This window comes from Myxine glutinosa, chromosome 12 (assembly GCF_964187855.1).
Source record: "Myxine glutinosa chromosome 12, kmMyxGlut1.1, whole genome shotgun sequence".
Lineage (NCBI taxonomy): Eukaryota > Metazoa > Chordata > Myxini > Myxiniformes > Myxinidae > Myxine > Myxine glutinosa.
In genome coordinates this window covers 98466901-98493506 of record NC_136272.1, presented here as the reverse complement: position 1 = coordinate 98493506, position 26606 = coordinate 98466901, and the positions used below count along the sequence as shown (strand labels likewise).

Sequence of the window (26606 nt, the reverse complement as noted above, 5' to 3'; positions counted from 1 at the left end):
CTTTCAGTCCTCTGACCCTCCCCAGTAACTCCAGGATGCACGTGTCCTTCCAGTAACCACTTCCTGTTTAAACTTTCAAAATGCAGGCCGACTGCCCACCTCAACTCTTATTCTTCGCTTCCCTCGTCAGTGGAAGTGCCTTCCAGAGGCTGTTCTGTCTCACTATTCCCTCCATAAAGGACACAAACCTGACTGCCCGACTTCAAACAAGCAGTGCACCACACTAATGCTGACCCTTGATCTTTATTACCCCCATTAACCTTTCCTTACACGACCATATTATTTTACTTTAGGTTCAACGTTTCCTCCCCTTCCTGTTTGTCCCACTGTCAGTTCTACGTTGCTCTCCATGAGCCTCATTCCTGGAAAAAAAAAAAAAACCACGTTGGATCAAACAATTTTAGCAAATATAAAATTCTACAATCAAACATTCACACACACACATTTACAAAATAAAATTCAAAGCTGAACAATCTTCATAATTCATTCCTCCTGCACCAAGCCCTGTATGTTTCACACATGCTCCTTGGCAAAGATGGAAGGTTGTGCTGTCAGGTAACGATCACCTTAAAACCTAGAGAGTTCATAGAATACTTTACCCCACGCCATCTTGAGAAACTAGAACATGAGCGGGGCTAGATTGAACTCTAGACTCTAGACCAGATTGAACTCTGGACTCTAGATTGAACTAGACTAGAACATTAAAAACTAGAACCAAGCGGCAAATTTGATTGGTTGTGACGACGTAAATGCCGTAATATTTTGTCCAAGTACTGCTAAATAGAAGTGTTTGAAAGTGCCCATAATGCAATTTGGGTTCTGCATTGTTCAAGTTTATATAATTCAATTGAAATACATTTTAAAAGTCGTAAAACAAATTCCGGCAATTTACCGCAGTTGATGCAGCATCCTTTACACCACCCGAACACGTTACATTAGTTATTTGTGCCTGTTGTTTGTGTCCTTTATGACGTCCTCAAAAAAACATTAATTTTCTTCTTTGGAATGATATGTCTATTATTTTTAACTGTCAGATATGCAGACAGAGTAAAACAATTATCTCACTCCTGTCTGCGCATGCACGATCGGGTCAATTCCAGAGCCAAATTACTATTAAACTACAGGTTCGTTTTCCAATTGGTGTTCAAAATATAACATTCAATTTAAATCAAGTTGTTCCTCAATCATAAATTGACGTTTGGAGACGGAAGGACAGACAGAGCCAAGAACCAATTGCTTAACCCAGCCTTTCGCTACGAGTGCACTGGGTAAAATAAATAAAATAGCAAAGACAATTCCACGTACTTTATTGAGATCACGATGATCGTCAAACAAATAAGTACTTAACGCAACACCAAAATTCAAAAATAGTGTCATGTGCACAAACCAAAGGTCGAAAGAACATCTAACAGCATCCCGGGATGCTGCTGGCATGGTCACGAGAATGGTCAACTGTTGCGGAACAAACACGGGGTTCACAGCGACACCACGAGAGCTCCGCCACGGGTATAATGTACAAATCACCGTTCACAGCAACACGTTTAACAATCAACCACATACCATGCTGCATAGATCGGAATTATTAGCTCCTAAATGCACTTTGTACAGCATTTCTTGGACAGCTTCTAACATTGCTCATATCCAGTTATAACTGAACCTGCATAATATCAATAGCAAGAGTTTTCAATCTCGACAAACTGAATATACTTCCACCTGCACCTACTCCCCTCCCTTCCAAACTCCTACATTCTAATCCCAAACATTCTCCCTGCAAATCCCCTCCGTCACCCCCACAGGACAACCTACAGTAGTTCCCCCTGAATGTAAAGTCTGCACACTCAGAGCAGATGCTTCGCAAACAAGCAGTTCATCTGTATGCTGGGCAACGCTCCCTTGCAGTCACCACCTGAAATTGGACGGAAACTATTTAAGGCTTGGTTGAGTGGCCATTAGTTACCACTTTGACGGTGGACACGCTCATCAGTGCACAGCATCCACCCTTGTGGGTTCGGCAAACCGCTACGCACAGATCCACACGATAGTAGTGTTTTGCGATACAATATGGTGTCGCAATCGGTTATCGGGCAACCTTTCTAAACAGCACAGTGCTGCCAAACTGGCCAGGCGGGTGTACCCGTCGATATAGCCAATGTGGCAAATTCGATCCTCTGAGCAAAAGGTCGACATAATGCAAAGGACAGCATCTGACAGGGTTTGGATTCACATCGACTCTTTCGACAGTAGACAAGTGTTGAACCAAGTGAGGAGGTTCAAGAGCTCCATCAACCCCAAACTAAAATCAGCAGTTAATCTTTGCACTCATTTGGGATGGATTTTAAACAAGGTGGCATGGCCACATCCTGGAAATTGCCACGAGCGTGCGTCTTATTACTGGAGGTAAGACAAATCACCTGCCAATCCTGAAATCCTCCACTCTCTGCTCAGGACAAGCTTCTGCACCACCATTGTCACATTTATCTCTCTTTTCTAATTTCAGTTGAAAAGAAAATCAATAATGTCACTCCGACACAACCCAATATCCCTGACTTTTCAAAGAGTGTTTGAACCGAGAAGACTGGTCCAGGTGCAACTAGTGATGGTACAACCACCAATTTTGTGTAAAACGGAGAAATTACCAACCTGGATGATAACTGAATCCTCAAAATAGGCCCGATTACAGGATCATTGAATCCGGGAATCAAAACAAGCACCCACGATGCATCTTCAGGCTGATCACGGCTCAAGGCTTGAACGCAGAGCCAGATGCTGGTTGTGGACTCTCAATCATCTCGAGTGCTTCCTCAGAACCATCGAGCTAATCCCAACATTGAACGTTCAGTGCGTTGGCAGCTCCTCGCTGGTGCTCTCTCAATGTTGTGCAAATAAAAAAACTCCAGCGTTATCACAATGGTGCAGAACTATTGGGACGGTTGTTGCTTGCTGGCCATATAGACAGGCTGAAATCAATTTGCTTTTGAATCTTGCAAATTGGTTCCTTTGCAGATCCTCTCATCCAAACAAGGTGACAGTATTTTCACCTTGCCATATGGTCATTTCTACCTTTCTTTTTCCACCTGTGGGACACACTTCATGGCTTTGTACATTCCTGCTCTTCATCCTCCCTTTTCAGGTGATATCTAAAATATGAATATATACTAGCGATGCACACGTGATACACATGGGTCGGATCCCAAAATCTAAAAAAAAAACAAAAACATTTTTTAATGAAAACTCCCACCCACTTTTGGACACGTGCAGAGACCCCAAGAGCTGCACAGAAAAATTTGGTGGGGCTGGCCCCAAAACTGTGGGTGTAGTACTGGGTACTAGTTGGGATAGATCAGCAAAATCGATGCACCTTTAATGACGACGATGAAGCCGATTATGAGTGTTCACCAAACCAGCGAATGTTTCAACATCAGATTCTGAACCTCATTTCATGGGGTTGTCTCCACCGTCTTTCTTCCTCAAAACAGGCTCACACTAACAACTACCTTTTTCAATCAATAAATTAGTCAAAGGCTAAATTTGCAGGTAAATTATGTTGTACTTAAGCAGCACAAACCCTCCCTTGTGTGATGCCGTCTCAACCAGTTAAGGGGATTCTGGTTCACCTTTCATATAGTGTCGGTTCAGTTCTGGCATCACATGTCTTTATCTTATTGCAGGAAAAAGAAAATCAGAACCCAAATAAGTTTTTATTTTAATTAACGCTAAAGGTTGAGCCCACCCCTCACCCCTCCCCCCTCGCCCTCTCTCCTTCCCCTTGCCCCCAAAATAAGTTATTTCACTCCAGCTGTAATTTTACCTATTTTGATCCAAAAACCCAAATGGTTCTTCAACATAATTCAGCAAGGAAAATCTGACGTCTGGCCAACATGCGTTCCAGCTTCATGTCAGAGTTTGCTTAGTGTCATGGACAGACAAGCACATGCTTGAATATTTAACATGAAGTAAGAATTGTCGGGGGGGGGGGGGGGGGAGCAGGAGTTAGGGAACACAGAATCAAAAAGCCTCCCTCCTTCATCGATTGGTCCTCTCTGCTCGTTTTGAAGGAACGTACAAGTCAAAGGTTCAGCTTTCAACTTTGAGAAGCAGTTGTCCCTTGAGCCACGTTGGTGGACACCATTGTTGTCAATTTGTTTGAATATAGGTACAAGGCTAAAATTGAACTTGACATGCTCCAACCCGCTCCAAAGGAACGCTTATTCGACTAAAACTCAGTCCTTTTGGGGATTATTTCTACTCTATTGAGGGCTAAAAACGAGTCATGATTGGGCAACTGCAGCAAACGTCATATGAGCAATACAAATGCTAAAGTTTAAAGACCTCATTTTGGACAAGATTGTCATCCACAAAAGTGCCCGAGATTGAAAAAAAATATTTCCCACCAATCCAAATTATTTACTCTGCTCCTGCTAAGCAACTGGAGCCAAATATAGTTGGTTTTTTTTGTTTTTTTTCCTTTTAAAAGCCAAGCCAGGATTATACTTTAAATAGCAAATCATGCTTACAGTAAATTAAAGTATTTGTGGAAAAGGATGACCAAAAAATAGCATTTGATTGGGAACCATAAATTATCACCGCTAATTAATTTAATTGACGAGCTTTAACAAGTTTGCCGATCCAAGGAATGTTGTGGATAAAGAGCTCTGCTGGTTTGCTCCCAATAACCAGGTAGTGATGCCGGTGTGGCAAAAATCAAATAATAAAATTGCCTTGGTTTCTGCATCAAGCCAAGTGCATTGTGGTTATTCTACAAAGGTTACAAACCATACTCGAATAAGCAGAAATGTACAACATCACACCGGTATAATAAACAAAGGATAAACAACATGCGTGACCACTTAAATATAATAAATAAAGTGCAAAATAATCTTAAGCGAATGTCGGAAAAACAATTGAATACGTTTTGGATTCCCTGTTGCAATTAGCTGCGATACGCGAGAGCTATTCATCACAGCTGATCGTATGGAGTTGAGGAAGTAATTATCTGGACAGACTGACCGGATTGCTGTCGTTACGGTGGATATACTGCATGGACAAAACAAAATCAACAAAGGCAGGATTAAAATGAACTTTGGTTCCTGCCCAGCCTCAAAGACCTCAAATCAAACCGTTTACCCCAGCAACGTAGCACGTCCGACGGAATATATTGCACATGCCACGAGTTGCGCACCAAACGGATGCACAATCGAAATGCAAGCAGGAAAGTGCACCATGTGCTATTGCCTGGGGACGTACCCAGAGCGAGTGTGCTGTGCTTTGGTCGACAGAAGATATACAATTCAAGAGTGCAAGCGCCGTCAAACCAATGCTCATTCATGCCGGGCCCTCTGGTGCATACAAATTTGGAAATTTGAGCGCACCAACAGAATAACAAAAGGAGGAAAAAAAAAAAATACAAATCAATTGACAAGTATGTGACACATGACCGAACGTGACACATTCCTCACTGGCCCTCGTCGCTCAGGGCCTGTCGACTCGCGTCGTCATATTCCATCCAGCACTGCACCTCAAGTGGCGGCGTCGGAGATTCGACGGAGCGACGGCAAAGGTTCCGCACCACATCGTCGGGCGTCGCTCCACGTACGTTCATCTTGACCAAGGCGACGGCCGCGGTGCGCCCGTCGCGCCGTGCCACAAACTGCTGCTCCATATAAAAGGCCTTGGAGTCCCAACACAGGATCTTGGTGTGTGAAGGGTTGGGACAAATAAGTCACAACATTAAAGTTACAACAAAAATTGCTCTTTTGTTCCCATGCTTTTCTTAACCATTAAACGTGCTGAAAATTGATGCAAAACTTTCAATACTCATACGCTAACCCACTAGCATTCCTACATCCCACCCCAAGCTTAACTCGTATGGAGAAGGCATTCAGAAATAAATGAAAATTTCTCATTTCAGATATAAAGGACAATCTTCTCCTATATCGTTTTTCTTCTTCTACTATACAATTCTACTTCTACTATATCTTCTTCTACTATATCTTCTTCTACTATATCGTCAGATAAAAAAGATCGTTTTTTTGGAGTTGTTTTGAAGAAAAAAAAAACAAAAAAAAACACTCGATAGTGCCTAAGCCTTTTAAAATTAATGACAGTTATATACAAGTACACATTCGCATATATATATACAAAATCACCAGACATTTGAACACAAATAAATCAAACAATTCCGGAAGTGTACGAATTTGGTAGTACGGTTTCTTCTTCTTCTTCCTCCTTTTGCCATCACACTTAACTCAAACGGGATGAAAATGCTGGCACATTCACCAGCATATATTCAACGAAAACGTGATGAACCCCATTCCTCCCCTTCCTATCCTGCCTTTCCCCCTCCCTCCCCTGCCCCACCCCCCCCTCCCCTACCCCACCCCCTCCCCCTTTCCACACCATCCCCCTCCCCCCTTGCCTCCCCTTTCCACCCCATCCCCCATTCCCTCCCCTTCCCCCCCCCATCCCCTACCCCCTTGCCCCCCTCCCCCACCCTGCAACGCTGGGTACTTCTGCTAGTTGTCAATAATAGCCTCTTGGGATCTGATGGCTATTTCTTCATGGTTCTGAGAAGATTAAAAAAATTAATTACCTTAATTTGAGGCAAACCCCCCGTTTTCAGCCTATTATAGCGGGCAGATTCGGATGGGGAGCAAAAGCCCATGAGACCTTCCTGCCCTGATGCACTGCACCAAATTTGGTCCGTATCACTCAGTAGATGTAGAGAAGACGTTTTAGTGAAAATGACGGATTCTGAGAGGAGGCCTGTGGAGATACGACCTGTGGAGGCCTGTGGAGATACACTTTCTGGGGGAGATACGACCATGAGGAGCACAACTTAAGGTTAGGGCATGATCCTGATGCCTCGTGGAGGAGAGTTTGATCTGAATCTGTTTGGCGGTTTTTGAGAAGATTTTTGAAAGAAATACCAATATTATGGGCAAAACCCCCTTTACCTCCTTTATAGGGGGCACATCCAGATGGGGAGCACAACTCCATGACACCTTGCTGCCCTGATGCATCGTACCAAGTTGGTCCATATTGGTCGGGTAGTTTGTACGGAGAAAATGGTTTACTCAAATGTTAACGGACAAACGTCCATATGTACGTACAAACACCAGAACCAACTTTATGAGGTTATTTCGGAGAAATTGGAGAAAGTAACCCAAAAATAAATAAATATGACTGCGGGTTCTGAAGCTCACCTGGATCGGGAGCAACAGTTACTCAAACCACCCGCAGACCCCTTGGACCCTGATTTTCTTAATTGCCGTTAACAAACTTCGGTACATCAAGGGTGATGAAGGTTGTGGTAAAGTTTCATCGACAATTGTGTGTGTAGTTCTATTTTGGGGGGTTAAACCTGGATCCACTTAGACACCATTTTGTTTTTAATCCCGTGAACAAACTTTGTTCCAACATACGAAATATAATTTTTGCTAAGTTTGGTCACAATCCCATCAGCAGTTTCGGAGAAGAACCTGTGAGTGTTTACGGACAGACCAACGACGCGCCATCCCATAATCTCCGTGTAAATACGTTCTAGGTGAGCTAATGATTACTCTCCCAAAATAAAAAAAATAATTGAAAACAAAATTTCAGCTGCACCTCCACCACCAGTTCCACCAACAGCTTTTCAATTAGAAAATTTTCTCTTTCCACATCTTTCATCATTGCAAGTTAGGGCAACATTTTGGGGTGAGACGGGAAATCCTCTTTGCTCAAGTTTCACGAATTGGCTGTCCCGACTGAATGTGATCTGCAAATAGGAATTTGGAATTTGTTATGCGGTGCCAGCAATAACTCGCCTACCCTTTGTGAATGACACCATGGGATCTTTAACATCCTCCAACAAGCAATGGCAGATGGATCTACCGGCTGAACGTCCTTGTGATGGATGGTACACAGATGCCCTGGTCAGCCCTGGTGTTGGCTTAGCGGTTAGGGTGCCGGCTTGGGATCCTAGGATCCTGGGTTCGAATCCCGGTCGATCGCTGAATTAACGCCAGGGGGGTTGACTCAGCCTGTCATCCTTCCGAGGTCGGCAAATTGAGTACCAGCTTGCTGGGATGAATGATGAGCTCGTTTGGCGGATGTCTGGTCTTACTGGAACAACGGCAGCGAGTTACTGCATTAACCAGCAGCACCTGTGGTATGCTGTAAAATAAGGGCGGTGCACTACGGGTATTCCCTGTGCATCCGGTCAGCCGCTGCACCACACTTCCCTTCCGGTTGTCGGGCCTCGGCCTGCCACTGGACTTTGGGTTGTTTGGCGAGAGGGAGCGACTGATTTCTGCGCAAGGTCTGTTGCTCCTAAAACGTTCGCGCAGTCTGTTACCTAACACCAACGCCGTAACGGCGGGGCGACATGATGACACAGATGCCTCACCCTGCACGTGATACACCAGGGTGGCAGTTTATAGCTGCAAAAAGATTGAGACCCCAGAGAGACACACATGAGTATACACATTTAGGCTATCCTGGCAGCCCTTGAAAGTTCTGCATGTAGTTTTGAAACAAGCTGGATAGCAAGTCATTAAAGTTGCATGTATCCAATGCAGCTGTTCGTGCATGTGCACATTTCGGCTCTGTTTTCAAACGGATCTTGGCACAAAGAATATCGATCTGAAATCCACACATTGCGTTAAAATTGAAAATTTGCAATATTAAAAAAGGGTCTCCCTACGAGTTGTCGTATGTTTTCCTAACCCGCATGTTTTGGTGCAGCCACCTTGGTTCGGATGATAAAGCGCTCGAAGAGGGTGAGCGAGCGCCGGTAACGGATGGCAAGTCCTCCAGCTATGATGGTGGCACGGCAGGCTCTCGTGGCTTTGATGATGCCATGGGAGAAGCAAAGTGCAATCCTGAAGCAAAGGAATCGAGGCAAAGCTCCATTAGAGCAACTTGGTGAGTCGAGTCCGAACAGACGATTCAACATGCAAAACAGCCACGGTTTCTGTGTGTCCCACTCCCAAACCCACCAAATTATGGATAAAATTCCATCGTCCACTGAACCCCACTGATGTACTACATCAATTAGTCTGCTGTTGTCCATGGGTACAATTCGTGTTTTTGTCCTTTACAACATACACATGCAAGTTCCTCTGTGAACCTTAGAAGTACAAATGTGTGTCACATTACATGTAATGCAGGTGTGCTCCTGCGAAACAATAGCCACCTGATATTTGAGCCAGGTAAATCCACCATGCCATTTCTATGACTCTGGACTGATCAGGTAGAGTGAAACACTTAGCCTGACTCATGAGCCTAGTAAAAATGGACTAACCTGTAAATAGGTAAATTTAGAATTTGAGGCCTGTGCAGTCTCCAAGCAACACGTACACTCGACATCATGCATCCAGCGAATGTATATTCAGGTTCACTATGTTAACAAATGTAATTTCGTTCAAAATTTGGGAGATTAGCAAAACTATACATTTTTGGAATCATCAGAGCATGGAAAATCCGAAAATCAATGTTGGCATTTGCACAGACACCTGCTTGGCCGCCATTTTGGATTTTCAAAATGGCCGCCATAAAATACATATTTTGCACGATCTCGGCTTCTAATCAACATAGAAACTTAATTAAATATGCTAATCCTATGTTTTCTGGGTCAAGGAATCCAATAAAGGCCTCAAAATAGTGCTCAGAATTATAGAAAAGCAACAAACAAAGGTAATTGAAAACCATTGTCTTTATATTTGTGATATTAAAGCGTGATATTAAAGCGCGGCGTTACGCGCGCTGCTTGCGAGCAAGGAGGAAGCGGACAAGCGGTAACTTATAAGCGTCTTTATTTCAGGAGCTCACTGTAACACTGGCGCGCTCTGGGCTGCGCGCCCGGTGTATATCATGAGGCCACGCCTACCCCTCGGGCGTGGCCACCGCCCACTTGGTGCGCGGAATGATGTCACCACGCCAGTGGGCTTTTGTGTCCGCCACACGCGCCCCCCCAGAATTCCCGCGCACCTGGAGGGCCAGTTTGCGGGGCAGACCGCAGACCGAATGACCCGGCCGAAGCGCCCCCTGGCGATCGGCAGCGTCCGGGGTGCAGGGATGCCAGGTGGGATGCCCCTGGCTGCCCCTGGGATGGGTGCAGGACCGGGGGGCGGCGTGGCGGCGGGGCTGGGCGGTGCCAGGGGTCCGCCCGCAGGGGGGCGGCCCCGACGTGGGGGTCGGGCCACTGGCGGTGGATGGTCCACGTCGAGGTGGGCCGGCTTGAGGCGGTCTACCGAAACGCGGTCAGGAGTACCGCCGATGTCCAGGGTGAAGTGCTTCGCCCCGGTCTCCAGCACGCGAAAAGGCCCGTCGTACGGGGGCCGCAGTGGTGTCCGGTGGGCATCGTGGCGGACGAAGACGTACTCCGCCGGGCGAAGCTCCGGGGCGACGTGCGTCGGTGGGTGCCCGTGGCATGCCGTTGGCACCGGGGCGAACCTCTGGGCGGTCTCTTGCAGAGCGGAGCGCTGCTGTGCCGCGGACCATGGTGCCGTGGAGTCGGGGAGGAACTCGCCCGGCACCCGCAGCGGTGGCCCGAAGACCAACTCCGCCGCGGATGCACGCAGGTCCGCCTTGGGCGCCGTCCGGAGGCCCAGCAGGACCCAGGGGAGCCTGTCGACCCAGCCGCCGTCGCGGAGGGTGGCCCGGAGCGCGGCCTTCAATGAGCGGTGAAATCGCTCACACAGGCCGTTAGCCTGGGGGTGGTAGGCCGTGGTTCGGTGCAGCCGGACCCCGAGCCCCTGCGCGACCGCCCCCCAGAGCTCCGAGGTGAACTGGGGGCCGCGGTCGGACGGGATGTCTGAGGGGGCGCCGAACCGGGCGACCCAGGTGGCGATGAAAGCCTGCGCGACATCGGCCACCGTTGTCGACGCCAAGGGCACGGCCTCCGGCCACCGGGTGGTGCGGTCCACCATGGTGAGGACGTAGGTGAAACCCCGCGAGGGGGGCAGAGGTCCCACCAGGTCCACGTGGACGTGGTCAAACCGGCGTTCCGGCACCGTGAACGGGGCCAACGGGGCCTGGGTGTGCCGGTGCACCTTGGCGCGCTGGCACGCGAGGCACGTCCTGGCCCAGCCGCGGACGGCCTTCCGGAGGCCATGCCAGACGAACTTGTCGGCGATCAGCCTTTGGGAGGCCCTCGCGCCCGGGTGGGACAGGCCGTGGATGGCGTCAAACACCTGGCGCTGCCAGCCCGCGGGCACGATGGGGCGAGGACGCCCGAGGGAGACGTCGCACAAGAGGGCCGCGCCCGCGCCGTCGAACGCCACCTCGGTGACGCAGAGGCCCGTGATGGCGGTCCGCAAGGCCTGGACGTCGGGGTCAGCGGCCTGGTCCGCTGCCATCCGGGCATAGTCGATGCCGAGGTGGACTGCGTGGGCGACGGCCCGGGAAAGGCAATCCGCCACCGGGTTGTCCTTCCCCGCGACGTGCTGGATGTCCGTCGTGTACTCGGACACGGTCGAGAGGTGACGCTGCTGCCGGGCCGACCACGGCTCGGTGACCTTGCCCATCGCGAAGATCAGCGGCTTGTGGTCGACGAAGGCAGTGAACGCACGGCCCTCGAGCAGATGGCGGAAGTGCCTGACCGCCAAGTGAAGCCCGAGCAACTCGCGGTCGAAGGTACTGTAACGGCGTTCGGGCAAGCGAAGCTGCCGGCTAAAGAACGCCAGCGGTTGCCAAGCTCCACACACCCATTGCTCGTGCACCGCGCCCACCGCGTAGTCTGAGGCATCGGTGGTGAGGGCGATCGGTGCATCGGGCGCCGGGTGCGCGAGCATGGTGGCGTTAGCCAAGGCGAGCTTCGCGCCCGTGAACGCCGTGTCCATCTGCTCGGTCCAGGTAACGTCGCCTTTGCCCGGCTTACCTCGGAGAGCTTCGTGCAGGGGGCGCAGGAGCTGGGCGATACGGGGCAGGAACCGATGGTAAAAGTTCACCATGCCCAGGAACTCCTGCAGCCCTCTGATCGTGCGGGGGCGCGGAAACCCCTTCACCGCCTCCACCTTGGCCGGCAGGGGGACGGCTCCGTGCCTGGTGACACGGTGCCCCAGAAAATCGATTATGGTGGCGCCGAACCGGCACTTTGCGGGGTTCACAATCAAGCCATGCTGGCCCAGGCGTTCGAAGAGCGTGCGGAGGTGGCGTAGGTGCTCTTCGCGGGACGCGCTGGCGACGAGGATATCGTCCAGGTAGACGTAGACAAAATCCAAGTCACGCAGGACGCTGTCCATCAGTCGCTGGAACGCCTGAGCCGCATTCTTCAGACCGAAGGGCATGCGCAGGAACTCGAAGAGTCCGAATGGCGTGATGACCGCCGTCTTCGGGACGTCCTCCGGCCTGACGGGGACCTGATGGTAGCCGCGTATGAGGTCCACCTTCGAGAAGAAGGACATGCCCGCCAAACGGGCGGAAAAGTCCTGAATGTGGGGGACGGGGTAGCGGTCGGGAGTCGTGGCGTCATTGAGACGGCGATAGTCCCCGCACGGTCGCCATCCCCCGCCGGGCTTCGGCACGATGTGCAGCGGCGACGCCCAAGCGCTCTCTGAGCGCCGAACGATGCCGAGTCGCTCCAGGGTAGCGAACTCCGCTTTTGCCACCGCCAGCTTCGTCGGCTCGAGGCGGCGTGCCCGGGCGTAGACTGGTGGCCCGACGGTGGGGATGTGATGGGCCACCCCGTGCTTGACGGCCCCCGCCGAGAAGGTGGGCCGCGTGAGGGCCGGGAAGCCGGCGAGGAGGCGGGTGAATGCGTCCGCTGCCGGAAGCGTACAGACCAACGTGGCCGGAACCGAACCGTTCGGCAAGCCGCTTGACAAGCCGCTCGTTGAGCTGGGCAACGCACAAGCGAGCGAGCTGAACGTCTCGGCCTGGACAAGACGTCTGCGCTTGACGTCGACCAGGAGCCCATTAGCGCACAGGAAGTCCGTGCCAAGCAGTGCCATGGGCACGTCGGCGGTGACGAACGTCCATCGGAAAACCTGCCCTCCGAACCGCAGAGAGAGGCAGCGTTTTCCGTACGTATGGATGGGCGTCCCGTTCGCGGCAAGCAGCGCGGGGCCCCCACCCGCGGCGTGCTTGTCTGACGTGCCGGCGGGAACGACACTCACCTGCGCTCCCGTGTCGCACAGGTAACGGCGCCCGGAGAAGGTGTCCGTTATGAACAGCAGGCTGCTCGAACGGCCGGCGCTCATCGCCACTATTGAGCGCCGGCCCAGGCGTTTCCCGACCTGTTGAAGGAGCATGGCGGATGACACTGCCGAGCTTCGTGGCCGAACTTGGCGTGGAACCAGCACCAGGTGGTAGAGCTGGAGGAGCGCGGCTGGCTCCGCCAGGCCGGTGGAGTTGGCGGGTTTCCCCGCGGTGGCGGTTTTCGCTGCGGCGGTGGGCGGGGCGTGGCGGCGGTCACGAGGTGCGTATCAGCATGCTGCGTATGCTGTATAAGCTGATGCTGTGGATCAGCAGCATCAGCAGCAGCATCAGCAGCATCAGCCACGAGGGCCGTGATGGCCACGCCGACTCTCGCCCGCGTGTCCGAAGCGGCGAAGTACTTGTCCGCCTCGGCTGCCAATGCTCGGGGTTCCGTTAGCCCGGTCCCGGCCAACGCGAGGCGAACCTGCGCTGGAAGTTGGCGACGGAAAAGCACCCGGAATAGAGAACCGGGGGCTTCGTCGCCCAACAGTGACAGCATATGGTCCATTCGGACCGACGGGCGCGTGTCACAGAGCTCGGGGAGATCCAGGAGGCGGTCGGCCCGTGCGTCGTCCGTGAGGCCGAACGTGGCTAGGAGTAGCCACTTGAGTGCCTCGTACTTGTGGCCGTCCGGTGGGTGGCGAAGGACGGACACAACTCGAGCGGCCGTGCCGGGCCCGAGGGAGGCGACGACGTGGCAATAGCGCGTGTCATCGCCGGTGAGGCGCCGAAGCTGAAATTGGGCTTCGGCCTGGACGAACCAGACTTCGGCCTGAGCCTCCCAAAATTCGGGAAGTTTGATGAAGTTGGCCATGGCAATGGCGTCGCGTGTGGAAGGATCGCTCCGGCAGATCCAACGTCAAGGGGGTCACCAGTAAAGCGCGGCGTTACGCGCGCTGCTTGCGAGCAAGGAGGAAGCGGACAAGCGGTAACTTATAAGCGTCTTTATTTCAGGAGCTCACTGTAACACTGGCGCGCTCTGGGCTGCGCGCCCGGTGTATATCATGAGGCCACGCCTACCCCTCGGGCATGGCCACCGCCCACTTGGTGCGCGGAATGATGTCACCACGCCAGTGGGCTTTTGTGTCCGCCACAATATAACTGTATAACATAACACATGATATTGCAAGTCCTTTGAAGTTATAGGTATGGGTTTATAAAGCAAGAAAACAGCCTTGTTGGTATCAGATTGAACTATAAGTCCTATACACAGGATCTACTAGGTCTATACCGTTCAGGAATATGCTTTTACACATCTTCATCATTGTCCTGATTGTCATCTGGAAAGTCCTAAAAGTGAAGCAAGTGTTAGGATTAGAAGTCTAATGATCCCACCAATAGTTTTGTTGACCCAGAAAACATAGGATTTGCATATTTAAATAAGTTTCTAGGTTGACTAGAAGCCGAGATAGCGCAAATTATGTATTTTATGGTGGCCATTTTGAAAATCCAAAATGGCGGCCATGCAGGTGTCTACGCAAATGCCTTAATTTTTGGATTCCTCATGCTCTGAATATTCCAAAAATGTATAGTTTTGCTAATCTCCAAAAATTTTGAATGAAAAAACATAGTGAACCTGACTAGTAGCTAAACCTTCTGAACACTCACCACCCTTAGCCAATGGTGGCTTTCATGGCAGGAATCCGTTGAGGATGATTAATGTCTCCATCCATAAAAAGACGTTCACTGAAAAAGTTTTCAAATTGTTTTGGGCCCTGGAACTGCATGGGGCACTTTTATAAGCGAGTTTTCCCAGATTGCACAGCTGTTATCCGTTAGTGAGAAATCAATGCCTGCTGGTCGAGGGTGAGAGGCATTGTCGGAGTTGTGGTTTCTTGTCCACTTTAAGCTACCGAACGTCATGGGACACAATTTCTTATTCCCACGCTTGTTAAAATAAATAAATAAATAACGGGTCTGTTTATTGCAATTGGTTCCGTCTGTCCGTCCCTCACACTATCTCCTCTTAAATGGTTGTGCAGAAAGAAATTCACCAAACTTGGTAGTGATGGTCACTACATGGCACGAAGGTGCAAGCGAAGTATCATTTTTGGCTCTGCCCCCCTGAGTTTGGGTCAAAAGGTGAAATACCAAAAATGGAATTATGGGCACGTAAATTTTTTTTATTTTTTAAATGAAGCTTTGTATATGCAATCAACATTGGGGGATGCATGAAATATGTAATAATTTCTTGGATTTTACCCCCGGTTCATGCCTCAGGGACAGGGAACTTGCAGTCACCAGGGTTAAAATCCAGAAAAAAACCTCAAAATTGGACATTGGGCATTCCTGCCCCTCCCCCCACCCCTCCCCTTCCCCCTTCCCTTCCCTCCCCCGCCTGGCAATGCCGGGTACTTCTGCTAGTATGTAATAATTTCCCCCCCCCTCTTTGATTCCGCCCCTCCCCCTCCCCCTCCCCTTCCCTACTCCCCCTCCCTCCCGCTCCCCCTCCCTTTCCCCCCTCCCCTCCCCCTACCCTTCCCTTCTCCCTCCACCCTACCCTCTCCCCTTCCCCACTCCCCTTTCCCCTCCTCTCCCCCTCCCCTCCCCCTATGCCCCTCCCTTTCCCCCCTACCCCTTCCTTTCCACCCTACCCCTTCCCCATCCCCCTCCCTTTCCCCCATGCTCCTCCCTTTCCCCCCTACCCCTTCCTTTCTGCCCTCCCCTCCCCCTTCCCCTCCTCCCCTCCCCTTCCCCCTTCCCTCCCCTCCCCCGCCTGGCAATGCCGGGTACTTCTGCTAGTATGTAATAATTTCTTGGATTTTACCCCCGGTTCATGCCTCAGGGACAGGGAACTTGCAGTCACCAGGGTTAAAATCCAGAAAAAAACCTCAAAATTGGACATTGGGCATTCCTGCCCCTCCCCCTCCCCCTCCCCCCTCCCCCTCCCTTTCCCCCCTCCCCCTACCCTTCCCACTCCCTTCTCCCTCCACCCTACCCTCTCCCCTTCCCCACTCCCCTTTCCTTTCCCCTCCTCTCCCCTCCCCCCTCCCTTTCCCCCCTACCCCTTCCTTTCCGCCCTACCCCTTCCCCATCCCCCTCCCTTTCCCCCATGCTCCTCCCTTTCCCCCCTACCCCTTCCCTCCCTCCCCTCCCCCTCCCTCCCGCTCCCCCTCCCTTTCCCCCCTCCCCTCCCCTTCCCTTCTCCCTCCACCCTACCCTCTCCCCTTCCCCACTCCCCTTTCCCCTCCTCTCCCCCTCCCCTCCCCCTCCCTTTCCCCCATGCCCCTCCCTTTCCCCCCTACCCCTTCCTTTCCGCCCTACCCCTTCCCCACCCCCCTCCCTTTCCCCCATGCTCCTCCCTTTCCCCCCTACCCCTTCCTTTCTGCCCTCCCCCCTCCCCTCCCCTTCCCTCCCCCGCCTGGCAATGCCGGGTACTTCTGCTAGTATGTAATAATCCCCCCCCCCCTCTTTGATTCCGCCCCTCCCCCTCCCCTCTCCCCTCCCCCTCCCTCCTCCCCCTCCCTCCCGCTCCCCCTCCCTCCCGCTCCCCCTCCCTTTCCCCCCTCCCCTCCCCCTACCCTTCCCTTCTCCCTCCACCCTACCCTCTCCCCACCCTACCCCTTCCCCATCCCCCTCCACCCTCCCTTTCCCCCATGCTCCTCCCTTTCCCCCCTACCCCTTCCCCTCCTCCCCTCCCCTTCCCCCTTCCCTCCCCTCCCCCGCCCGGCAATGCCGGGTACTTCTGCTAGTATGTAATAATTTCTTGGATTTTACCCCCGGTTCATGCCTCAGGGACAGGGAACTTGCAGTCACCGGGGTTAAAATCCAGAAAAAAACCTCAAAATTGGACATTGGGCATTCCTGGTGGAAGGTTTTGCCATCTTTCAACTTCGCTATAGGTGGGAAGCGTGGGGATTCGCAATGGCGCGCTATTGTCTTCGCTATAGTTGTCAATGCATAACAAGTGATGGTGTGAAGCCATTCCATACCTCGTGGGGCCTCGCATGCTCCAATCTTCTCAAAACCTTACTCTAATGTGCGGTACCAGCTTTTGGTAGGTTACAGATGGGATTCTTCCCTATTCCTCGCATAGTGCGTCCCCTCATCGTTTCACGTTTGTGGTGGTGGTTGCTGTTGCGAAGCTTGCAACTGATGTTCCAAAACACCCAATGGACCGTACATTTGAGTCTGAAGAACATAGACGTGTTTCGTCCAATTGTCCATGCAATTGTCCATGGTATGACACATTCATGGCTAGGATTGGTGTTCCCTATAGTATTCCACTTCATTACGGGATTCTGTTCCGTCAGTTTGAAGATGTGTGGAAAGGTTGAAGGTTTTGAATATCACAGCTGATTGTTACTCGTCAGAACTCCGTAAACTCCTTGGACCGGACATGATGCTCCGAAAGCAATCAGTGAGACTCGTAGTCCGATATTTATTCGTGATCGTGCGAATCGCAAGGCAATTCTCACGAATGGAAAGGGGTGTTCCAAGATTCAAATCGAATATCGAATAAGGCACACACAGGGGAATAGTGGAAACCTCAGTGGTAGGAAAGGAAAGTGGTGGATGGATAATATATTGTTACTGATCGCGGTTTAGATGTTACGATGGGCCGAGCGGATGGTCCAACCGCGACCTAACAGGATCCCCAATTGGCCCGACTCCCCCAACGTTGACCAGATCGCACCACAGATATTCAATCGGGAAACCTCTAAAGCGACCGAAAGAGAAGGAAAAGAGAAGAAGACAGAGTACGGAGGAAGAACAGATTTATTATACACACACAAGCAAAAAGAAAGAGCGACCAAAATTATTTACAGCAATGGATGGAAGAAGCAGTCACACAGTGCATCGTTAGCTTATACTATTCAATTTACTTAACCCCAGGACAACGATTAGGACAGACGACGTTCACACTTACACGGGGGATATTGCAGGCAGGTATGGCTTGAGGTGGATTGCTGGAGAGGGAGGCAGGGTCGGAGGCAGCAGCTCTCAATTCCTCGCGTTTTTGGCGGGAAAACCCTCCGTCGCGTATCCGCTGCCGATGCTCTAGACGTCACGCGCTGGCTCGGTCACACCTGCTCCTCTCCTTCTGGTGGAGCGGTCTCCCTCCTTTCAGCGCGTCTCTCCTTAGCTGGTTTCCTCTCCGAGTACCTCTCCTCTTTGGCTTGGAGCGTCTCGCATCTCACCGCTCACCGCTCCTCTCGTATGTCACCTCTTCGCTCATCTCCTGAAGCAGTCCCTTCCAGTCGCTTTTATCACTCCGGGCGGAATCAAGCCTTTTTCCAAGCAGGCCTCCAAAGAACATTTCCAAGAACATTTCCAAGCAGGCCTCCAAAGCCAGTCGCCGACTGGGCGTCCTCCGTTGTGTGAAGTCCTTCCTTGGCACACCTCAGCTCCTCACCACATACAAGGCTTTCATCCGCAGCTCGATGGAATACTGTTCTCCCCTCTGAGCTGGTGCTCCTGCCTCACACCTAGCACGGCTTCACGCTGTTGAAACCAAAGCTTTCAGAATCATTGGAATCTCAGAATGAGGCTAACTCTGAGGGCCTTTCACTCACTCACCGCAATCAAGCTGCGAGGGCACGCCTACCGGGTCGCTAACCGCGGTGCTGGTTGGCTGTTAGGGCTGTCCGATTCCTCCTTCGATCATGACGACGTGCCACGCCTGTGAGTTGGCGGCTCCTACCCCCCCCCCTCTTCTCCGAGATGAGCACATGGGCAATGGCGGCTTGCGGGATTGAACACCACTCGCACCGCTTTTGAAAGGAACTTTGGAGAGCGGAGATGATTGGGGAAATTGAAAGGGCCTACGCTTATTTCGTTTGATACAATGCAGTCAATCTAGTGGGAAACACATATTTAGCCTACATAGAATAAGGAAATACACTATTTAAAAAGATATATCGTGGCCTGTGTGTAAGTTTCATGGAACTAGGGCATGCCCGTACTATATCTATATCTAAAATTATATCCCCCCCCCTCTATTTACATGCAATGGTTTGGTCCAAAGCGAACGGCTTCCGGAGTTTGGTAAAGAAATCGCCATCGCGTGCACAAACGCGCAGGAAAGCGAATGAATCGCAAATTCGTTTTTATTAGTTGTAAAACATAGTTTAACGCCAACATAGTTTGCAAACGTGAAATAAATGAATACGCTCTCAAATGTGCCATCCGAGGCAGAGTGTGCCCGCCACGTTCGGCACACGCGATCGTTCGCTGCTCTCTGATTGGTTGAATCGTTTTTTGGACATAGCTCGGTAAGTAATTGTCCGATTAATATGAAACCTTGAAAAGGCACATCCTCGGGTCCCCAGCAATATACCTGGCAAGTTAAAAGTATATCGGACCCGTGGTTGTCGAGAAACAGCGGTCACAGACAAACAAACGTACAGACAGAGATTACTGGAATTATAGATAGATTAACTAGGAGGACGGCTGCGACCATTATTTACATTACGAGGGTGTTACACACCACAAAACCATACTTTTCACATTCGTTACACTTCCTCCAAAATTGTTACACTTCTCAAAAACCGTTACACTTCTCAGATTCGTTACACTTCTCAAAACCGTTACAATATATAAAGCCGATACAGTATGTATGTGTGTGTGTTTGTGTGTGTGTGTGTGTGTTTGTGTGTGTGTGTGTGTGTGTGTGTGTGTCTGTATGTGTATGTGTCTGTATGTGTGTGTGTGCGTGTGTGTCTGTATATGTGTGTCTGTGTGCGTGTGTGCGTGTGTGTGTGTGTGTGTGCGTGTGTGTGTGTGTGTGTGTCTGTATATGTATATGTGTGTGTGTGTGTGTGTGTCTGTATGTGTGTGTGTTTGTGTGTATGTGTATGTGTCTGTATGTGTGTGTGTGCGTGCGTGTGTCTGTATATGTGTGTGTTTGTGTGTATGTGTGTATGTTTGTGTGCACGCGTGTGTGTGTGTGTGTGTCTGCATGTGTTATGTGTGTGTGTCTGCATGTGTTATGTGTGTGTGTCTGCATGTGTTATGTGTGTGTGTCTCCATGTGTTATGTGTGTGTGTCTGCATGTGTTATGTGTGTGTGTCTGCATGTGTTATGTGTGTGTGTTTTTGCATGTGTTATGTGTGTGTGTCTGCATGTGTTATGTGTGGGTGTCTGCATGTGTTATGTGTGTGTGTCTGCATGTGTTATGTGTGTGTGTGTCTGCATGTGTTATGTGTGTGTGTCTGCATGTGTTATGTGTGTGTCTGTATGTGTTATGTATGTGTGTCTGTATGTGTTGTGTGTGTCTGCATGGGTGTCTGTGTGTGTCTGCATGTGTGTCTGTGTGTGTCTGCATGTGTGTCTGTGTGTGTCTGCATGTGTGTCTGTGTGTGTCTGCATGTGTGTCTGTATAACACATTTGGTTGGATCGTGTATGTTCAAAAACGGGCCATTATGCGTGACGACACTAAAGGTAGCCATTTTACATTTAAAGGTAGCCATCGTACAGTTTACATTTTGAAACATAGTCCTTGAGAACAAACGTTGCCTCAAAATTAACAAAAGGATGAATTGATGCATTGAGGTATTTCAGAACTCATACCTAGCAAAGTCACATTCGCGCAGGTAGCGAGCGTTGTTCATATGCAGCATGTAATCGAGATCTCCAAAGAGAACGATTCCTGAAAAATAAAATTACAAAAAAGGCTTTAATCCCCCGGGGCCTATCACCAGGCCAATCCACAGCACACACGGCTTTCCCACAACGCGACTCGTGCATGATAACCTTCCGCATCAGCCACCAATGGCTCTTTACTGTACTCTGGGTTCACGTGAGGAAGCCCTTGGTTGAGAGAACATGCCCTTGCAATCCATGGAGATCTTGTATAATGTCACACAATTTTCAACATACACACGCCCAGGTATTTATCATGGCTATGGAACACAATCCACCTGCCATTAAACAACCAGATTTCAACCAAATAATACAGTCTCCTCTCAGAGGCGTGAGGCCTGCACTGTGTCTAAACCCCAACACACACACGACGTCTGATCACAGATGGCAATCGATATTTTATTGGGCGAATAAGGCACACATAGGGGAATAGTGGAAACCTCAGTGGTAGGAAAAGAAAGTGGTGGATGGATAATATATATAAAGCCGATACAGTATGTATGTATGTGTGTGTGTGTGTATGTGTCTGTAGGTGTCTGTAGGTGTCTGTAGGTGTCTGTAGGTGTCTATGTGTCTGTATATGCATGTGTGCGTGTCTGTGTATATACATGTGTGTGTGTCTGTGTATATGCATGTGTGCGTGTCTGTGTATATGCATGTGTGCGTGTCTGTGTATATGCATGTGTGCGTGTCTGTGTATATGCATGTGTGCGTGTCTGTGTATATGCATGTGTGCGTGTCTGTGTATATGCATGTGTGCGTGTCTGTGTATATGCATGTGTGCGTGTCTGTGTATATGCATGTGTGCGTGTCTGTGTATATGCATGTGTGCGTGTCTGTGTATATACATGTGTGCGTGTCTGTATATATGCATGTGTGCGTGTCTGTGTATAAGCATGTGTGCGTGTCTGTGTATATGCATGTGTGCGTGTCTGTGTATATGCATGTGTGCGTGTCTGTGTATATGCATGTGTGCGTGTCTGTGTATATGCATGTGTGCGTGTCTGTGTATATGCATGTGTGCGTGTCTGTGTATATGCATGTGTGCGTGTCTGTGTATATGCATGTGTGCGTGTCTGTGTATATGCATGTGTGCGTGTCTGTGTATATGCATGTGTGCGTGTCTGTGTATATGCATGTGTGCGTGTCTGTGTATATGCATGTGTGTGTGTCTGTGTATATGCATGTGTGCGTGTCTGTGTACATGCATGTGTGCCTGTTTGTATATGCATGTATGCGTGTCTGTTTGTGTGTGTGCGTGTCTGTATGTGTTTGTGTGTATGTGTATGTGTCTGAATGTGTGTGTGTGTGTGTGTGTGTGTGTGTGTCTGAATGTGCGTGTGTGTGTATGTGTCTGTATGTGCTTGTGTTTGTATATGCATGTGTGCTTGTCTGTATATATGTGTGTGTGTGTGTGTGTGTGTGTGTGTGTGTGTGTGTGTGTGTGTGTGTGTGTGTGTGTGTGTGTGTGTCTCTGCATGTGTTATGTGTGTGTGTCTGCATGTGTCTGTATATGCATGTGTGTGTGTGTATGTTCTGTGTGTGTGTCTGTATGTGTATGTATGTGTATCTCACCTCCATAACTCTAAAACCATGAAACCTAGCAGCCCAAAACTTTGCATGGGGTGTACTTACTTTTTCATGTGACTGTGTGTGTGCGTGTGTGTGTGCGTGTGTGTGTGTGTGTGTGTCTGCATGCGTTATGTGTATTTGTCTGCATGCGTTGTGTGTGTGTGTATGTGTCTGCATGTGTTATGTGTGTGTGTATGTGTCTGCGTGTGCGTGTGTGTGTGTGTGTGTGTGTGTGTGTGTGTGTGTCTGCATGTTGTTACGGAGTCCTCTACAATCTCCTGGTCTCGGTAACCTCCGAACCCCGAGAGGAGCCCCGGCAGAAAGAATATGTTACCCTGTGTTGAAAATCAATAGTGCAACCACACCAATGATTATAAATGAACAAAATTGTATTAGAAATCGCACACAGGAATAACGGTATAACAGATGGCCAATAAGAGTGCACTCTATATATATCCTATATAAAGTCAGGTAACACTGCGCTGCCAGCGAGTGAAAGGACACTCCTCAATGTCTCTATAACTTTTCCCAAGGCGAATGTGATTCGCTCCAGCGGTCGATAGAACGAAATCCGGTCGAAGCCCGAATCTCGCTCTCCAGTCGATATCCGAAGCGCGTACAGTTGGCCTTGGAGATCGCCCCGCCAAACTGTACAAGGGCGCCCTCCAGAGGCGCACCTTCACCGCTCACTCAGCAACCCGCAACGTAATTGGAGACGAAGCGGTCGCACACACACATCCCCGACAGACGGTAGGATGTTGGCGTGAAGATGACGCGAGGCAAAACCTTCGTTGGTATCCGAAGCGCGGGGTTCAAAATGGCCGACGGCTCCTGCTTGAGCCGATGCGACGAGGCGAGGATTCGTCGGAATCACAGCGCCCAAATCTGATTACGCAGATTTCTCCCCCTCCAGCGATACTTCCTATCGCCGCAAGTCCTTTCAAGGAACTCAAAATTCCCTCGCGACTGTCGGTAGATCTGGCTCGTTACGGAGCGCTGACGTCATGCGTCTTCTCCGACTTTGCTCGCGCCACTTCCTCCTCTTTCTCTCTTCCGGTTCGGTTTCCTGTATCATTTAAAGTTAGCCTTTTTAACTTTAGATAACCGTTCCTGAATAATAAACCTTTTGAAGATAATAATAGTACATAAGATCAGAACTACGTCAAGTGGGTGAAAACCCCAATAACGGAAGTTACGAATCCGTAACAATGTGTTATATGTGTGTGTGTGTGTCTGCATGTGTTGTGTGTGTGTGTGTGTGTGTGCATGTGTTATGTGTGTGTGTGTGTCTGCATGTGTGTCTGTATATGCATGTGTGTCTGTATGTGTGTATGTAGGTGTATCTTCCCTCCATAACTCTAAAACCATGAAACCTAGCAGCCCAAAACTTTGCATGCATACAAAGGGATCTCCATGGGAGTGCATGAATAGAAACTGGGTATTTGGGTACATTTAAACACACCTTTTCAAGACAATTAATGTGGTGCTCATGGAAAGAAAAAAAAGAAAAAAAAGGCTTATCCTTGGTCAGCCCGTTTTCCCCTCGTTGAAGTTTAACCCGCTAAAAAGGGCGGATGAGCTCCCGAAGGTAGCCAACAACCATTCAGTAAGGCCCCCTTTACACAGCACGGAGATCGTTGGGTGACCATTGAGCAATCAAAAATTGGCCCAATCTCTCAACGATCTCCAAAGCCTCGAAAAAACCGTTTCTGTGTAAATGTTTGGGAGATAGAGATACGGCGTCCACGACCATGACGTTCATGAGCTTCGTCACGTTCGTCAGCGTCTCCAGCAGCTTCCTCCTCTGGAACTTCGGGACCACCTAGACCACCTTGACCAGCACTTTGACCTTCAGAGGATCTCGGTCTTGGCTTCTTGGTCTTCTTCCTGATGCCTTTCATTCAGTTCTTGTTCAGTTCTTGTTCTTGTTCTTGTGTTCTTCAGCAAGTCTACAGAGAGAATGAAAAATAGGGGGTTTAGCACCCGTATTCATAGCCCCCAATGCCGCACTTCTCATCACCGCGGCAATCTCTCCCCAATCTCTCAACGAACGCTCAACAATCTCTCAAGCGGAAATTGATCGCCCAATGATCTCTCAGCAATCTCCACCCCGGTCTTTCATCGAACGCTCAGCGATCCCTCACTGATCACTCAGCCATCTCTACCTTCGGGGTGGAAAAATTTGGCGTTCATTGAAAGATTGCTGAGAGATCATTGGGAGATCGATGAGATCGTTGAGCGCTCCTTGAGCGTTCGTTGAGAGATCGCTTCCCTTGGCGATCGTTGAGAGATTGTTTTGGACTGAGTCAAAACTTTGAGGAGACCGTGGCGACCGTGGAGATCACTGGAAGATCATTGAGAGATCATCGAGCTGGACTCCTGGACTCTGTGTCCTTTCCTCCTGACAAGGTGGAAAAGTTTCTGTCAACCCTCGACTCGGATTCTGCAACTGGACCTGACGGCATCAGCCCACGGGTCCTAAAATCCTGTTCTTCCGCTCTTTCACTCCCTCTCTCTGTTCTCTTCACCCTCTCTTTTGCTCAAGGTCATCTTCCATCTGCTTGGAAATCTGCCAACATCACCGCTTTGCACAAAAAAGGTGCAAAAACAGATCCCAGCAACTACAGACCAATCAGCCTTCTCCCAATTATCAGCAAAGTCATGGAATCCATCATTGCTTCAGATATGAAATCTTTCCTCTTCTCCAATGGCTTGATCTCTGATCATCAATTTGGTTTCAGACCTGGACACTCTACTCTGGACATGCTGCTTCTGCTTTCTCAACAATGGATGGAGGTCCTCAATGCCAAACAGGAAATTAGAGCAGTCTCCCTTGACATATCACGTGCCTTCGATACGGTCTGGCACCCCGCTCTGCTCACCAAACTCTCCTCTTTTGGTATCCATGGAAATCTCCATGCATGGCTGGCGGACTTCCTCTCTAGTCGTAGTCAACGTGTGGCCCTGAATAGGTTTCTCTCATCTCCTCTTCCTGTTCAGGCTGGAGTTCCACAAGGCAGTGTTCTGGGCCCTGTGCTTTTTCTGGTCTTCATCAATGATCTCTCTGACTCTCTTGAAAATCCTCTGTATCTCTTTGCTGATGACTCTACTCTCTGTCGCTCCATTCTTCATCCCTCAGATCGGCAATCTGCTGCCTCCTCACTCTCTGCAGACCTGCACAAAATCACAGACTGGGCAAACAAGTGGAACATGTCTTTCAATCCTGACAAATCTCACACTCTTACGATGTCTCTCCGAAAAGACCGACTGGACAACCCTCCCATCCACTTTCTGAATAATCCTCTCCAAGAAGTTCTGCCACTCAAGCTTTTGGGTCTCACTATCTGCCATGATCTTTCCTGGGAAAACCACATTTCAAATCTGGCCTCCAAAGCCAGTCGCCGACTGGGCATCCTCCGTCGTGCAAAGTCCTTCCTTGGCACACCTGAGCTCCTCACCACATACAAGGCTTTCATCCGCAGCTCAATGGAATACTGCTCTCCCCTCTGGGCTGGTGCTCCTGCCTCACACCTAGCTCGTCTTCACGCTGTTGAAACCAAAGCATTCAGAATCATTGGAATCTCCCGCGATGAAGCTAACTCCAAGGGCCTCTCACTCACTCACCGCAGGCAGGTTGGTGGCCTTTCCATCTTCTACCAACTCCTCTCTGGCCTTGCCCCCCCAGCTCTCTCTGGGCTCTGTCCCGCAAATATTCCTACAGGTCGCACAAGATCTGCCTGCAACCCTCTTATGGTCAAACTGCCAAAATCAAGACTCTCTGCTCACCTTCACTCCTTCATTCCTCTCTTCTCCCGCCTCTGGAACAAACTCCCTCACTCTCTTCAATCCCACTCCACCCTCCAGGTCTTTAAAACTGCTGTTCACCACCATCTCTTATCTTCCCCCATCCAAAACCTTGATCTTTTCTACCCCCGCTAATTTCACCCCAATTCCACTTTTTTGAAATACCAACTTCTGTCCTGGAAGTCTTTGGTGTCCTTGTGTTTTATACTTCTCCCTCCACCCCCTTCGCCAGTGTTCGTGGTCAATCGCCAGTGTTCGTGGTCAATCGCCAGTGTTCGTGGTCAATCGCCAGTTTTCCTGGTCAATCACCAGTGTTCGTGGTCAATCGCCAGTGTTCGTGGTCAATCGCCAGTGTTCGTGGTCAATCGCCAGTGTTCGTGGTCAATCGCCAGTGTTCGTGGTCAATCGCCAGTGTTCGTGGTCAATCGCCAGTGTTCGTGGTCAATCGCCAGTGTTCGTGGTCAAG

The 26606-nt window shown here is 50.1% G+C and overlaps 1 protein-coding gene across 1 annotated transcript in view; it reads right to left on the bottom strand.

Annotated features, from left to right (window-relative positions):
- Nucleotides 1-1290: 1290 nt before the first annotated feature.
- THEM6 (thioesterase superfamily member 6) overlaps nt 1291-26606 on the bottom strand; it is a 28831-nt gene continuing 3515 nt past the window's right edge. The window contains exons 3-5 of the mRNA XM_078766126.1: nt 20693-20771; nt 8729-8861; nt 1291-5689 (exon numbers count right to left, since the gene is read on the bottom strand). Coding sequence (XP_078622252.1) covers nt 5453-5689; nt 8729-8861; nt 20693-20771 — 449 coding nt within the window. The 3' untranslated portion in view covers nt 1291-5452. The remainder of the gene's footprint in view (nt 5690-8728; nt 8862-20692; nt 20772-26606) is intronic.